This window comes from Podarcis tiliguerta (assembly GCF_965153285.1).
Source record: "Podarcis tiliguerta genome assembly, chromosome: 2".
Classification (NCBI taxonomy): domain Eukaryota; kingdom Metazoa; phylum Chordata; class Lepidosauria; order Squamata; family Lacertidae; genus Podarcis; species Podarcis tiliguerta.
In genome coordinates, this window is record NC_139535.1 from 4,812,935 (window position 1) to 4,826,240 (window position 13,306).

A 13,306-nucleotide genomic window follows, 5' to 3' on the forward strand; every position below is an offset into this window, starting at 1 on the left:
ATTCTGTCTCCTGTTGATGACAAGCATTTGATAAGAGAAGAAGAAGAAGAAGAGTTTGGATTTGATATCCCGCTTTATCACTACCCAAAGGAGTCTCAAAGTGGCTAACATTCTCCTTTCCCTTCCTCCCCCACAACAAACACTGTGTGAGGTGAGTGGGGCTGAGAGACTTCAGAGAAGTGTGACTAGTCCAAGGTCACCCAGCAGCTGCATGTGGAGGAGCGGAGACGTGAACCCGGTCACCAGATTATGAGTCCACCGCTCTTAACCACTACACCACACTGGCAACACATGCGCTGTACATAGTGGTTTGCTTGTGCCGCTGCTCCAGCACCGTACGGATGGTGCCGGGATCCTCTGCTCGTGGCTGCAGCCGCAGAGGAGCCTATGTTCGTGGCTGTAGCTGTGACGGGGGGATCCCACCTCCGTCCGCACGGTGCTCGAGCAGTGTTGGCATCATTATGTACAGTGCATGCGTGCGATGCCGCACATGCGCTGTACATAGCGGTTTTCCACCGGTGCTGGGATCCTCTGCTCGTGGCTGCAGATCCTCCACATGCGGCTGTGGCAGCGCGATAGCTGCTCCCGCTGCCGCAAGCTCCCGCAGGGTGCCTTCTTGTCACCACCACCACCCCCCGACATGGCACCCAGGGTGCACTGCCCCCCTGCCCCCATTGCGACACCACTGGATAAGAGGGCCCTGCTGAGCATCCACTCCCCATGGCATCTGCCCAAAGATGGTAAATGCATGAATTCAATAGGCTTTGCTTAACGAGGAGAGAGCCTTCCCTCCTCTACCGACCTGCATGGAATTCCTGGTCACCTATGGCAACCAGGCGAGTGCTTAAATACAAGGCTGCACTAACTGCTTTAACTGACCAATGCTGCAAATAAAAGGGATTTTTCAGGGTTTGATATTGTTTTGAAACAGGGAATGGGGTTTACAGCCCAAGTGTAGTGGTAGACCCTGCAGTCTCAATTTCCAGATGCACCCTGTGTGATGCCAAATTTTTGTGTCCTCCCTGGCCTCTCACTTTCCATTCTTTATCATAGATGCAGCGCCTCCTGTGGCTCCCCCAAGACTCCACACCCAGTGTGGCCAAACAGGTCGCCATTCCCTAAATCCACCTCTGCCAGGGGCCTCATTCCTTTTCTAAGCAACTTTCTTGGGTTCACGTGCCAGTGGTGAGCAGGGAAGGGCAGAGGTAGAAGTGGCTGTAGCTGCGGGTGGAATTTGCAAGAGACAGTTCTGAAAAGGGAGAAAACCTTTTGAGCAAGACATGAAGCAAAATGCCGCATCTTTTATAATTCACCATTCTCTGATTTTGCAACACAATTCTCTAGCCAAGTAAGGCATTATATTAGAGGAAATCTGCAAAAAAAAAAAAAAAAGGAAATGTTTCTTATTGAAATGTACATTGTAAGCATAATAAGTCACACAAGAATGCTGACAAATGGGACATTCTGTGCTGTTGTTGTTTAGTCGTTTAGTCGTGTCCGACTCTTCGTGACCCCCTGGACCAGAGGACGCCAGGCACTCCTGTCTTCCACTGCCTCCCACAGTTTGGTCAGACTCATGCTGGTAGCTTCGAGAACACTGTCCAACCATCTCGTCCTCTGTCGTCCCCTTCTCCTTGGGCCCTCCATCTTTCCCAACATCAGGGTCTTTTCCAGGGAGTCTTCTCTTCTCATGAGGTGGCTAAAGTATTGGAGCCTCAGCTTCAGGATCTGTCCTTCCAGTGAGCACTCAGGGCTGATTTCCTTAAGAATGGATATGTTTGATCTTCTTGTAGTCCATGGGACTCTCAAGAGTCTCCTCCAGCACCATAAATTCTGTGCTAGAAATGAATAAATCACAAATTAGGAGAACCAAATTTAAGATTGGGGAAATGAGAAACCAACATTGGCAGATTCACCCATCCCTACACCCCAGTTTGAGGAAGGGCCAAAATACATTAAAAGGCTCAGAACACTGTGGGCTGGAAGGATGTCAGCAAAATCAGCACTCCGCCTCCATAAGATTCTCCTTCCAAGAAAGGAAGCAGTGGGTGTCAGAAGTATCACAACCTCCGCCCACCTCACGGAAGGGGCATCCACAGCAAAAGCAGGAAGTTGTGGTGACATGCTGAGCTGGTCAGGCAGTGTTTGAATAGCTGCCATGCTACACCCGGCAAACAGAAGCAATAACCTCCTCACACTGCTAGGGACTAGCAGTAGCTCCAAGTGTCCAAAACTGAACGATGCTGCCGTTGCTTCTCCTTCTGCCTCTAAACTTTGGTCAAGGAAGGTTCTGAAGGCTCAGTGAGTGCTTAGTATCAGTTATCACAAGAAACCCCTCAACCCCAAACATACCCTTATTGTGTGAAGTCAGATGGTCTAGGCATGTGAGAGGGAAATATCTGTTTATGCCTGGGGAAAACACATGAAAGAACCTTGAGGAGACCCACTTGAGGGAGCCAGTGTGGTGTAGTGGTTAAGAGCGGTGGACTCGTAATCTGGTGAACCAGGTTCACTTCCCCACTCCTCCACATGCAGCTGCTGGGTGACCTTGGGCTAGTCACACTTCTCTGAAGTCCCTCAGCCTCACTCACCTCAGAGTGTTTATTGTGGGGGAGGAAGGGAAAGGAGAATGTTAGCCACTTTGAGACTCCTTAGGGTAGTAGTAAAGCGGGATGTCAAATCTAAACTACTACTCTTCTTCTTCTTCTTCTTCTTCTTCACTGGATCAGATTAAAGGCCCATTCAGTTCAGCTTCCTGCTGTCACAGTGGCCAACCAGATTCCTGTGGGAAGGCCGCAAGCAGGACCTGGGCGCAAGATCAGTCCTTCAGAGTTGGGGTTCCCACAAACTGGTATTGAGAGAGCTACTGCCTCTAGTAGTGGAGATTCGAAATACTTAGTAGCCATTGATAGCCTTGTGCTGCATGAATTTGGCAAGCCTATTTTTTAGAAAAGCTCTCCAAGTTGGTGGCCACCTCTGCCTCATGTGGGAGCAAATCCCATAGTCTGACTAATTTCATCAGAGAAATGTTAGAGGGTATGGAGTTATGTGACCCCTGAGCCAAGTGGGTACAACCTTTAGAAGACATTTGAAGGCAGCCCTGTATAGGGAAGTTTTTTTATGTTTCATGTTTTATTATGGTTTCATATATGCTGGAAGCCACCCAGAGTGGCTGAGGCAACCCAGTCAGATGGGGGGGGGGATATAAATAATAAAATGATGATGGAATAGGGTGTCCCTATTCTCACCAGAGAAATATTGGAAGGTATGGTACTTCCTTGTGACTGTCCTAAATTATGCAACATCCAGCTTCATTTTATGCCTTGGACCTGGGAAACGAAGGTTCAAATCCCTGCTCACTTATTAGGCTCATTGAGTGACCTTGGGCAAGTCTCTCGGCCTAACCTACCTCAGAGGTTTGTTGTAAGGATAATATAATTCAGTTTCTAAAACACTATCATCTCCTGCCTTACTAGCCTTTATCCATCATGGCTTCTCTACTGATGGTTGAACTTTGCTGAACTTCTCTGGTTTCATCAGACCTAGCAGGACCCAGATTGGCAGTCCCATCTGTGAGTTCTCTCAAAGCTGTTTTTCTCTGGCTACAACTCTGCCCCTGCCCCTCGAGGAGGTTGCAGAGGAGGTGGACCTTCTCAACCTTCTCATTATCAAAATCATGGTGATTTTTTTTCACTACTCCAGGGATTTCCCCAAAGGTGGCCTTTGAGTCATAGACATCAGACTCAAAGACAGGATGAGTTAAAAGTTTTGTAATAAGCCTGAAAGAAGAACTGGGACATAAATATCTCCAATACTACTGAGAACCTGGTCTCAGACATTGGGGGCAGAGGACTCATTTTTGTAGGCGTATTCATTTTGTTACTTTTTTTCCTGAAGCTACTGTAGGAGTCCAGCTGTGCTACTAATGTCACTGCTATCACAATACAGTAAGACTCTGGCAGGCGTAGCCAGGGTGATATTGCTGCTACTACGTCTGCTGCTAAGGTTCCATGGGACTAGTGGGATGCTGAAAGCAAAATGCCCCTTGAATCTGGAAAAGGGAAATGATCCACTAAATTATTACTGACCAGGAGACCACCTCATTAGTGGGGTCATCAGTCCACAAGCTGCAGTGGATGTTCCATACGACTTTTCCCAACCCCCAGAAACACAATCCTGCATTAAATGACTTTATGCTACCCAACCTGCATTCCAAATAATTTCTGTTTATCAGGGACATCCCCTAATTTCTGGTCATCCCTGATAAAACCTTCTCCTTCCTTTCTTCCCCTATTGCCTTTGGAGGAGACATTGCTATATTTAAAGTTGTGCAGGATGGTTCCCCCGCTGAGGGTGCCAAGCCGAGGGGGCATAAAATAACAGCAGCAATTCTGAATCCTGTATTTATACAGTTATCTACTGAGAAGATTAAATGTAAAAACTGTACCAAAAGGTATTATTGTGGAAACAAGGAATCTTGGGGACGGGGCAAATTTTATCCTTCCTCAGGGTACCTTGATACCAAATTCAAGCCCCGGAGGAATATTTCATAGAATCATAGAGTTGGAAGAGACCACAAGGGCCATCGAGTCCAACCCCCTGCCAAGCAGGAAACACCATCAGAGCACTCCTGACATATGGTTGTCAAGCCTCTGCTTAAAGACCTCCAAAGATGGAGACTCCACCACACTCCTTGGCAGCAAATTCCACTGTCGAACAGCTCTTACTGTCAGGAAGTTCTTCCTAATGTTTAGGTGGAATCTTCTTTCTTGTAGTTTGGATCCATTGCTCCGTGTCCGCTTCTCTGGAGCAGCAGAAAACAACCTTTCTCCCTCCTCTATGTGACATCCTTTTATATATTTGAACATGGCTATCATATCACCCCTTAACCTCCTCTTCTCCAGGCTAAACATGCCCAGCTCCCTTAGCCGTTCCTCATACGGCATCGTTTCCAGGCCTTTGACCATTTTGGTTGCCCTCCTCTTGACACGTTCCAGTTTGTCAGTGTCCTTCTTGAACTGTGGTGCCCAGAACTGGACACAGTATTTGGTGATCTGGAGTCAGCATCGAAGAGCTCCAAGTGCTGTTGAATGCTTTTGGATTACATGGTTTCTTAAATAAGTTCTAAATCCATTGTGCAATCTAACATTCCGGGATCGATGGCAGTGTGAAACTCAGGATGTAAGGGGACCACTTCCTTCCTTGCAAACTGTTTATTTATATTTTTCTAAAGTTGCTTGTTGCTTAAGTTGTATGTGACTTATAAAATAAAATAGTAATTTATAATTTTTATTGATACACATTACAACAATTATTTAAGCATAGTTTTAACATTTCAGTTTTGACTCCTTTCCCTCTCTTTCTGCTGTTCCTTGCATTTATTTTCATCCTTTCCTACATACTCCAGATTGCCCTAACTTATTCGTTTAATCGTCTATTTTCATATATATATATATTAAACTGCAGGGTTTTACAATAATCCTGCCAATATCTTGATGTGTATACAGTTTGTATTAGATCTAAGACTCCTCTCCTTCAGCTATCTGCTCTCACAGTTGCCAACCAGATGCCCCAATGGGAAGCCACAAGCAGGACCCAAGCACAACAGCAAGCTCTCCACTTGGGTTTTGCTGCAATGGGTATTCAGAGGCATCCTGCCTGTGACAGTGGAGGCACAAACATAGCCATCAAGCTGTAAGCCACTGACAGCCATGTCCTCCATGAATGCGACCCATCCCCTTTTCAGGCCATCCTGATCATCACTCAGTTCTGAGGAAATGAATTCCACAGGTTAACTCTGTACACTGTGTGGATAAGTACTTCATTTTCTCTATCCTGGCTAATCCAATTCAGCTTCACTGGTTGTCCATGAGTTCTATAGTTATGAAACCAGGTGGTGTAGGGATCAGGGTCTTGGATGAGGGCCTAGGACACCACGATTTAAGTTCTACTCCATCAGAACTTCTAGTATTATTGTTGGGAGGGAGAAAAACTTGTTGCTATCTATATTATCCACACCATACTGGAGTTTATAAACTTTCATCATGTCCTGCCTTACTAGACTTTAACAATCATAGCTGTTCTTTAGTTTCTGGGATTTCACTAAAGTTCATGATCCCTCAAATTAAGCAGGGCCCAGACTGATAGCCCCATCTGTGAGTTCTCACAAACATGCTTTGCCCACATTCTTCCTGTGCCCATCGAGAGACACACAGATGCCAGGGAGATGGACCTTCTGAACCTTATAATTATCTAGTCCAGGGATTTCCCCAATAATGGCCTTTGAGTCCAAAAATAAAATAAACACCATAATCACAGGCAGGAGGAGGTAACTTATTGTCACAAGCCTGCAAGAACAGCTGGGCCATAAATATCTGAAGCTTGGCCTGAGAGATTTGGGGCAGGCAGGGGTCATTTCGGTGGGAGGTTTCCTTTTTGTACCTTTGCTTAAAGCTACTGTACGAGTCTGGCTGCACTCCTAATGTCACTGCTATCACAAGAGTGTATGACTCTTGCAGGCATGGCCAGAATGATAACACTGCTGCTGCTATTTCTGCTGCTAATGCCCCATGGAGTCAGTGGGATACTGAAAGCAAAATGTCCATTAAATATGAAAAAGGAACATGATCCACTGAATTATTACAGGCCAGGAGACCACCTGATTAGTGGGGTCATATATCACGGTGGTGTTATAATTTACAATCCTGACTTTTCCCAGCGCCCCGTAAACCCTATTATGAGGTAAGTGCCTGTATGTTACCCACCCTACATTCACAAATGCTGCTATTAGCACTTAATTTCTGGCCATCCCTAATAAACCCTTCTCCCTCCTTTGCCCATCTCTTGATTTTGAATGAATCTCAGTGCCCACTGGCCTCTTGGTACCCTGCAAACAGGGAGGCTAATTCTGAACCCTTTGGGGGCTTCAGTTTAATTTGCAAAGGCAGAGAACAGCCGATCATCTCTTTTCCTGCTTCTGTTGGCAAACTTCTGCAGTTTGTTCAGGTCCTGTTGAATCAAATTGTTGGCTTGGGTTTGGAATGAATCAGGCAACGTTGGGTTTTTGGGTGACCCTGTGACCCCCATATTAAGTGACATTTGCTCCCTTTTTGGGGTGCTGCAAAATGCTGTGTTTTCTCTGCAAAACATTTGGCAAACTTTAGTGCAGGTTGGAGTGAATCAGACTAAATTTGATTTTGGGGTGTTAACTACAAACCTCAGCTCCAGACTCGCAAGGAACTAAGCTTTCTCTGCTTTCTCTCTAATAGCTAGGTAAGTGGGCAGGGGAAATTGTCGGAACAGATGCTTTTCATCATGAACTCCTGAATCTTCACCTTGTTCTCAGCTGTGATTTAATGTTGCTACTGTTGGAAAAGAGCAAACACATTTCCTTCTTCTGAGCTTTTAGTTCCTGCATTGGATACGTGAAACCACACAAGGGCACTGCTTGTCTATCAACCTAGCCAGCACTTGTTTAAAGCCACTATGTCAGTGATAACTCTGCCTATCAAACCTCAGAGATTTTATGTCCTCTCCAGACAATATGTCTGCTCTTTCTTTCTTTCTTTCTTTCTTTCTTTCTTTCTTTCTTTCTTTCTTTCTTTCCTTCTCATCCTATACATAGTTCCTGTTAAGTCTCTGAGCTCCAGAAACTGAAAGTTATCATTCCAATCAAATTCACCCAAGCTGCAAGCTCTCCTAAAAATTATTTATTTCCTTTTTGGAGCGAATGGACAAGATTGTACTCCTTAAAAGCTTGGCCCATTAGATATAAGACTAGTAGATTCTTCTTAGGTTCTTATAGAACAATGAGTATGACATGTTGTCTTCATTAAATGGAAAGTGGACCTCTGAAACAATTGTTTATTCATTTATTTGCAGCTCAACATCAACGGACCCCTCTCCCACTCTGTCCCCCTTATTTGCCATTCAGGAGATCAACCAGAATCCTAAGCTTTTACCCAATGTCACCCTGGGCTACAGCATCTATGAGGCCGCTTTTGATGTCACAACAGCGGCTGATGCCATGCTAGACAGCATTCCAAGCTACAGCTGTGGAGGACAGAATAATGTGTTAGCTGCTTTTGAAGAAACAGCTACTGAAATCTCCAGCCATATTTCAAGAATGTTGAGCATCTACAAAATGCCCCAGGTAGGACTTTGTTTCATTCCTCTTTTCTATATCTCCACCAGTGTTGAGAAACCCCTTCACCCCTCCAGAGGTTTCTGAACTACCAAGCCATCCATTGCTGGCTATGGGGACTGATGGGAGTTGTAGTTCAACAACAACCTAAGGGCCAAATTTTCCACATCCCTACTCTCCAGGGAACATAAAACAGAAGTACCCAAAAAGAGAGACCATAGAAAGAATATCACATCTTAAGAAAGTGGGAACTGATTTGGAAAGCCCTGGGTCTCTTTCTCTCACCCTCACCAGACTGGCGTAGGAAGAATTAGTATCATATTTCAACATAGTCCCTTGCACCCCAGGAGTTCTTCTTTCTCAGGCAGACCTGTGGCTGTCTAGAAGCTAATTTAAGGTTACGGGGCCTGCACTCCTGCAGACTGTGTCACTACCTAGCTTCTACTTCTGCCCCTCATTCTTTGAAGTGGCCCATTGTGATTCTTAGAAGAGGTTAGAATGCCATGACCCCTGAAAGCCCCAGGGGCCCTATTCTGCCTCAATATTCATTAGAGCCACTTCCTTCTCTGTGAGTTCCAGGTTTTCCACCGGAGGCATGAAATGTTTCCCAGAAGCAACTGGTTAGTCACTGTGAAAACAGGATGCTGGATTAGATGTCACATGATCATTGGCCTGATCATGTGACAGGGCCTTTCTTTTTTATTCCTGAAAACAAGACACAAATCCTTTTATTTCTAGATCAGTCTGGGCTCTACTGCTTATGATCTTAAGGGGAAAAAACAGTTTCCTTTTATCTTCTGGATGGCCCCAAAACAAGAAACCCAGTACATGGGGATTGTCAAGTTGCTGCTCCACTTCGGGTGGACATGGGTCGGTCTCTTTGTTCCAGACAATGACAATGGAGAAAGGTTCCTGAGTGCTTTCACACCTCTGCTGATCCGCAGTGGAATCTGTGTTGCTTTCTTGGAAAAAATGCCTTTTTTCATTATGGAGATGTCATCCTTACATTGTAGACCATCTGTCCTGAGACAAGTCAAGGTGTTCATTTACTATGGAGACTCTGAAAATGGAGTTTATACAATCACATTCATACAACACATTCATGAAGTGAGGAAATCTCAGGGGTTAGTTTGGATCACAACAGATGTTTTTGACATTGATGTGATGTTGTTTGGTGATGTGGCTTCCTTCCAGCCTGCCCAAGGTTCTTTGTCCTTGGTAATGAATACCAAAAAAAGGACAGAACATGGCTACTATCCTCGCCTTTCATCTGAAGCTGCAACTGCAGCTGCACAGTTTTGGTCAAGAGCATTCAATTGTTCATGTTCAAACAAAGTGCAGTCTGTGGAAGGCTGGACAAGGTGCACAGAAAAGGAACAACTAGAAACTTTTTCCCAGGAAGAGATTGAGGGAATCTGGTCTCAAGATCGCTACAACATTTACTACGGTATCCAACTTGTGGCTCAGGCTTTAAATGCTGCATATTCATCCAGATCCAAATGGAGGCTAATGGCGGGTGGAGGAGACAGATTGGAACGGCAAAGGTTGAAGCCATGGCAGGTCTGTCCTCTCCCCTTTTTGCCATCTGTTTTCCATCATTGGAATCCGTTACGGAGTCTATATCTTTTGTAGTTTATCACATTGTGATTGTATGCCCTGTCTTTAACTGAGCATCCCGATAATTTTTTGTTTTTGTTCATCTTTTTGGGGCTCTACAATAGTTTGAAACTAATTAATAAACAAAAGCATTGGGAAATATTCATTCACAAAATAGGGCATGATAAATTGCTAAGGAGTGTTCTGTCACATTGGTATTTAATATATTTATTTCGTAAGATGCATATATTGCTTGACTGCTCAAAAAACCTCAAAACAGTTTACAAAAATGTTAAAACAATAAAATTCTAATAAAGAAATTTAAAACCCTAATTTGAACCCTATTTCTGAAACATATACAAAGTTGAAATCACAATAGAATAGATCATAGAAAATTAAAAAGCATGTATCTTTTCTAGAGTTCCAAAGTGCTTTCCTGGCCACGTCCTTAATATATGTTTATTTGACTCTTATCCCCAAGAGGATTTAAAACCTGATAAAGGACCTGTTATAATGACCCGAAAGTCACCAAATAAAGTAGATACGAGGTCTCTGCCTCTATCTCCCTGATTTAGGATAGATCGCTCAAAAGTGGTAAGCGGTCTGGAACCTTTCTCAATTATCAAAGGAAAACAAGATTACATCCCACAAAATATCCAACTTCTTGAATGGATTTGATAAATCAAATGCCCAGGAAAGATCTTGCAATTGTTATGCAATTATATAGTGTACTGTCATCTGCAATGGAGTTTGCACCCAAGCCTGTAGTTCCCACACGCAACCCTCGTATCATGTTTTCTAAATGCAGCTGTTTTCTCTGCCGTTCTAGCTTCACGCTTTCTTAAAAGAAATCCAGCTTTCCAATTCATCCATAGGAGGGATGTATTTTGATAAGAATGGGGAGCTGACTGCCAACTTTGATATCATGAACTGGGTCGTGTTTCACAATAGATCTCACAGCAGAATGAAAGTTGGGAGCATCGAGGAAGAGGCATCCTTTGATATAACGTTCACCATTAATTCAGAAGCCATTGTGTGGCCTGGGGACTTCAGCAAGGTCATTGCATTGATTGATTGATTGATTGATTGATTGCATTAATATTGTGTCAGGAGTCATGCACCCCAAGTCTCTGGGGGAATGCCTTCGCAGTTGTAAGTGAGTAGCAGCTTCAAGAAGACACAGGGAGAACTCAGGACACAGTGGATTAATTAGTAAAAGTTTACTGAGGCAGAAATAAGCTTGACAGTTCAGTATCAGGTCCCTGGAAGGGCACTCTCTTAATAATCCAGTTGCAGTAAAATACAACAGTAAAAAACTTAAAACGAACAACATACTCTGAGAAAATCAATTCAGAATGAGAGAGTGAAGGAATATCAGAGAGAGGGAAAGTAAGAATAACATTCGACCCCATCTCATTTATAGGCAGGCTGGGGGAGTTTGACCTGGAAGCAGAACGAGCTCATTCCAGCTGCATGTCTGTTTCCATGGGAACCTTGGGAAACTTCCTGAGACACTAGAAGATTCTGGAACACTTCTGTTAGATTCTATAAGCTTCCATGGCTTCTGTACTTCAGAAATGCCCTTATACCTGACATATCCCACCTTTATGGTGCTCAAAACCCTATATATGCTTTGCTGCCTCTTATTTTTATCCCCACAACAACCCTGTGAAATAGGGCAGAGAGGAAGTGAACAGTCCAAGGTTACTCAGGAAGCTTCATGGCTGAGTGGGAATTGAACCTTGGTCTCTCGGGTAACCACTTCACCACTGCACCCTCTAACCACTGCATCACACTGGCTGCAGTTCCCTTGTGGTGACATCTGCTAAGTTCGGATAACCCTAAAATGGCCCTTCCCAGGGTGACAGCCACTTCCCAGATGTCTGCATCACTGCTGTTTTCCTTGCCCTCTCTGTTTTGCATAGCAATTCAGTTGGAGACGGGCAAACAGAGGACAGGCTGTCTTTACACTTTTCCTTGTTCATCCACTCAGAGGGGGAGATGAAAATGTATCAATGGGCCCAAGTTGACAGTGGGGCCATAGCTGCCATTTGGGCTTTAACAGCTGCCCAATAATGCCTTATAAAATCTGGGCTTATAAAAACACAAAAATACATATCATAGTAACAAACAGGCGCAATAAACCCCAAACACGTTTTAAAAGGCAATAGAGAGTTTAATTAGTTAACCTTTTACCGTAAACAATGTATAAATCCCATTATGGTTTTTAAATATGAAACTTTACATCAGAAACAAAATCATGTGTCCACAGTCCAAGCAAAATTTGGAAGGGTCTTGTTCCCATTTTAAGCTTCCTCACCTGACCTCAGTATTGTAAAAATGATATTTATTTGAGCATTTTTTTCAGTCAGGGCCTTCAGATGATGTCTGTAATTTATGCGGATCTCCTTTGATGCCCCTGCTCCTTGTTTTTAGGTCGTGCCTCGTTCAAGATGCACCGAAATCTGTCGCCCTGGATACGCCAGAGTAGCTAAAGAAGGAGAGCCCATTTGCTGCTATGATTGTGCTCCTTGTGCGGAAGGTACCATCTCCGTTCAGGAAGGTGGGTGACTCTAGACGAAAGGGAGAGGCTTGCTTAATCAGGCCAAAGGCTCATCTAGTCTAACACCCTTTCACAATGTTGAACCAGGTGCCTATGAAAAGCCCACAAGAAGGACCTTAGCGCAACAGCCATCAGTGGAAGGGGACAAACATTGAAGCCTACAGAAGTTGGGCACCACCCCACTCTCTGCCAAGCGGTAGCAAGATTCTAGGGGGTTCCTGGGGCTCGCCCAGAGTTTGTGCTCCTTTTGGGAAATGAATACTCAGGGGAGGCTTTAAGAAATATGATTTATTCACATAGTTACACCTTCAGTCTGCATGGAGGAAGTCCAGATCTTAGCCCATGATCAAGAGGGACTTGTTCCCCATAGCAGTGCAGCACTTGAGTGCAAGAAATCTCTCCCAACCCTTCTTCAGCCAGTCTAGCCAAAATGGGTCCCTTCTTCTTCTCTGCCTTATTCTTCCCAGCACACCTTGGTAAAGACTCTCTTTTCCTGACACCTCAAATGCACACCACATCACCATGGCAACCTCTGTCTTCCCAGGCCCAAGAATACCTTGCAGATGGGCCTTCAACAGCTTTTATCAAGTTAGAACCTCTATCCCAGATAACGTCCTGGCTTGGAAGGAAGCTTAGCCTGTATTTTTCCTCTGGCTTACATACCTCAATATTCCAAATAATCAAAATCCTATTATTTATTAATCTCTTATTATTGTTTCCCAATGTATTAGGAAATAGACAGTTATGGGTGTAAGAATTTTGTTAGTGATACTGAAGTCATTCTTCTTCTCTTCAGATGCAAAGCATTGCACCAGATGCCCAGAAGAACAGCATGCAAATCAAGCAAGAGACAAATGTGTCCCCAAGATTATAACATTCCTCACTTATGAAGAACCCTTGGGGATCCTCCTGGTGTCCTTTGCTCTCTTCTTGTGCTTAACCACTGGTGTTGTCCTAGGAATCTTCATTAAATACATGGAAACTCCCATAGTCAAAGCTAACAA

The 13,306-nt window shown here is 44.3% G+C and overlaps 1 protein-coding gene across 1 annotated transcript; it reads left to right on the forward strand.

Moving 5' to 3' along the window:
* Nucleotides 1-5,950: 5,950 nt before the first annotated feature.
* LOC310670402 (vomeronasal type-2 receptor 26-like) lies at nt 5,951-13,306 on the forward strand. The gene is made up of 6 exons (XM_083425715.1): nt 5,951-6,741; nt 7,882-8,152; nt 8,882-9,703; nt 10,569-10,796; nt 12,176-12,306; nt 12,770-13,306. Exons 1-6 carry the CDS (start codon nt 6,482-6,484, stop codon nt 12,780-12,782), a joined length of 1,725 nt encoding a protein of 574 aa, XP_083281841.1. The 5' UTR covers nt 5,951-6,481; the 3' UTR covers nt 12,783-13,306.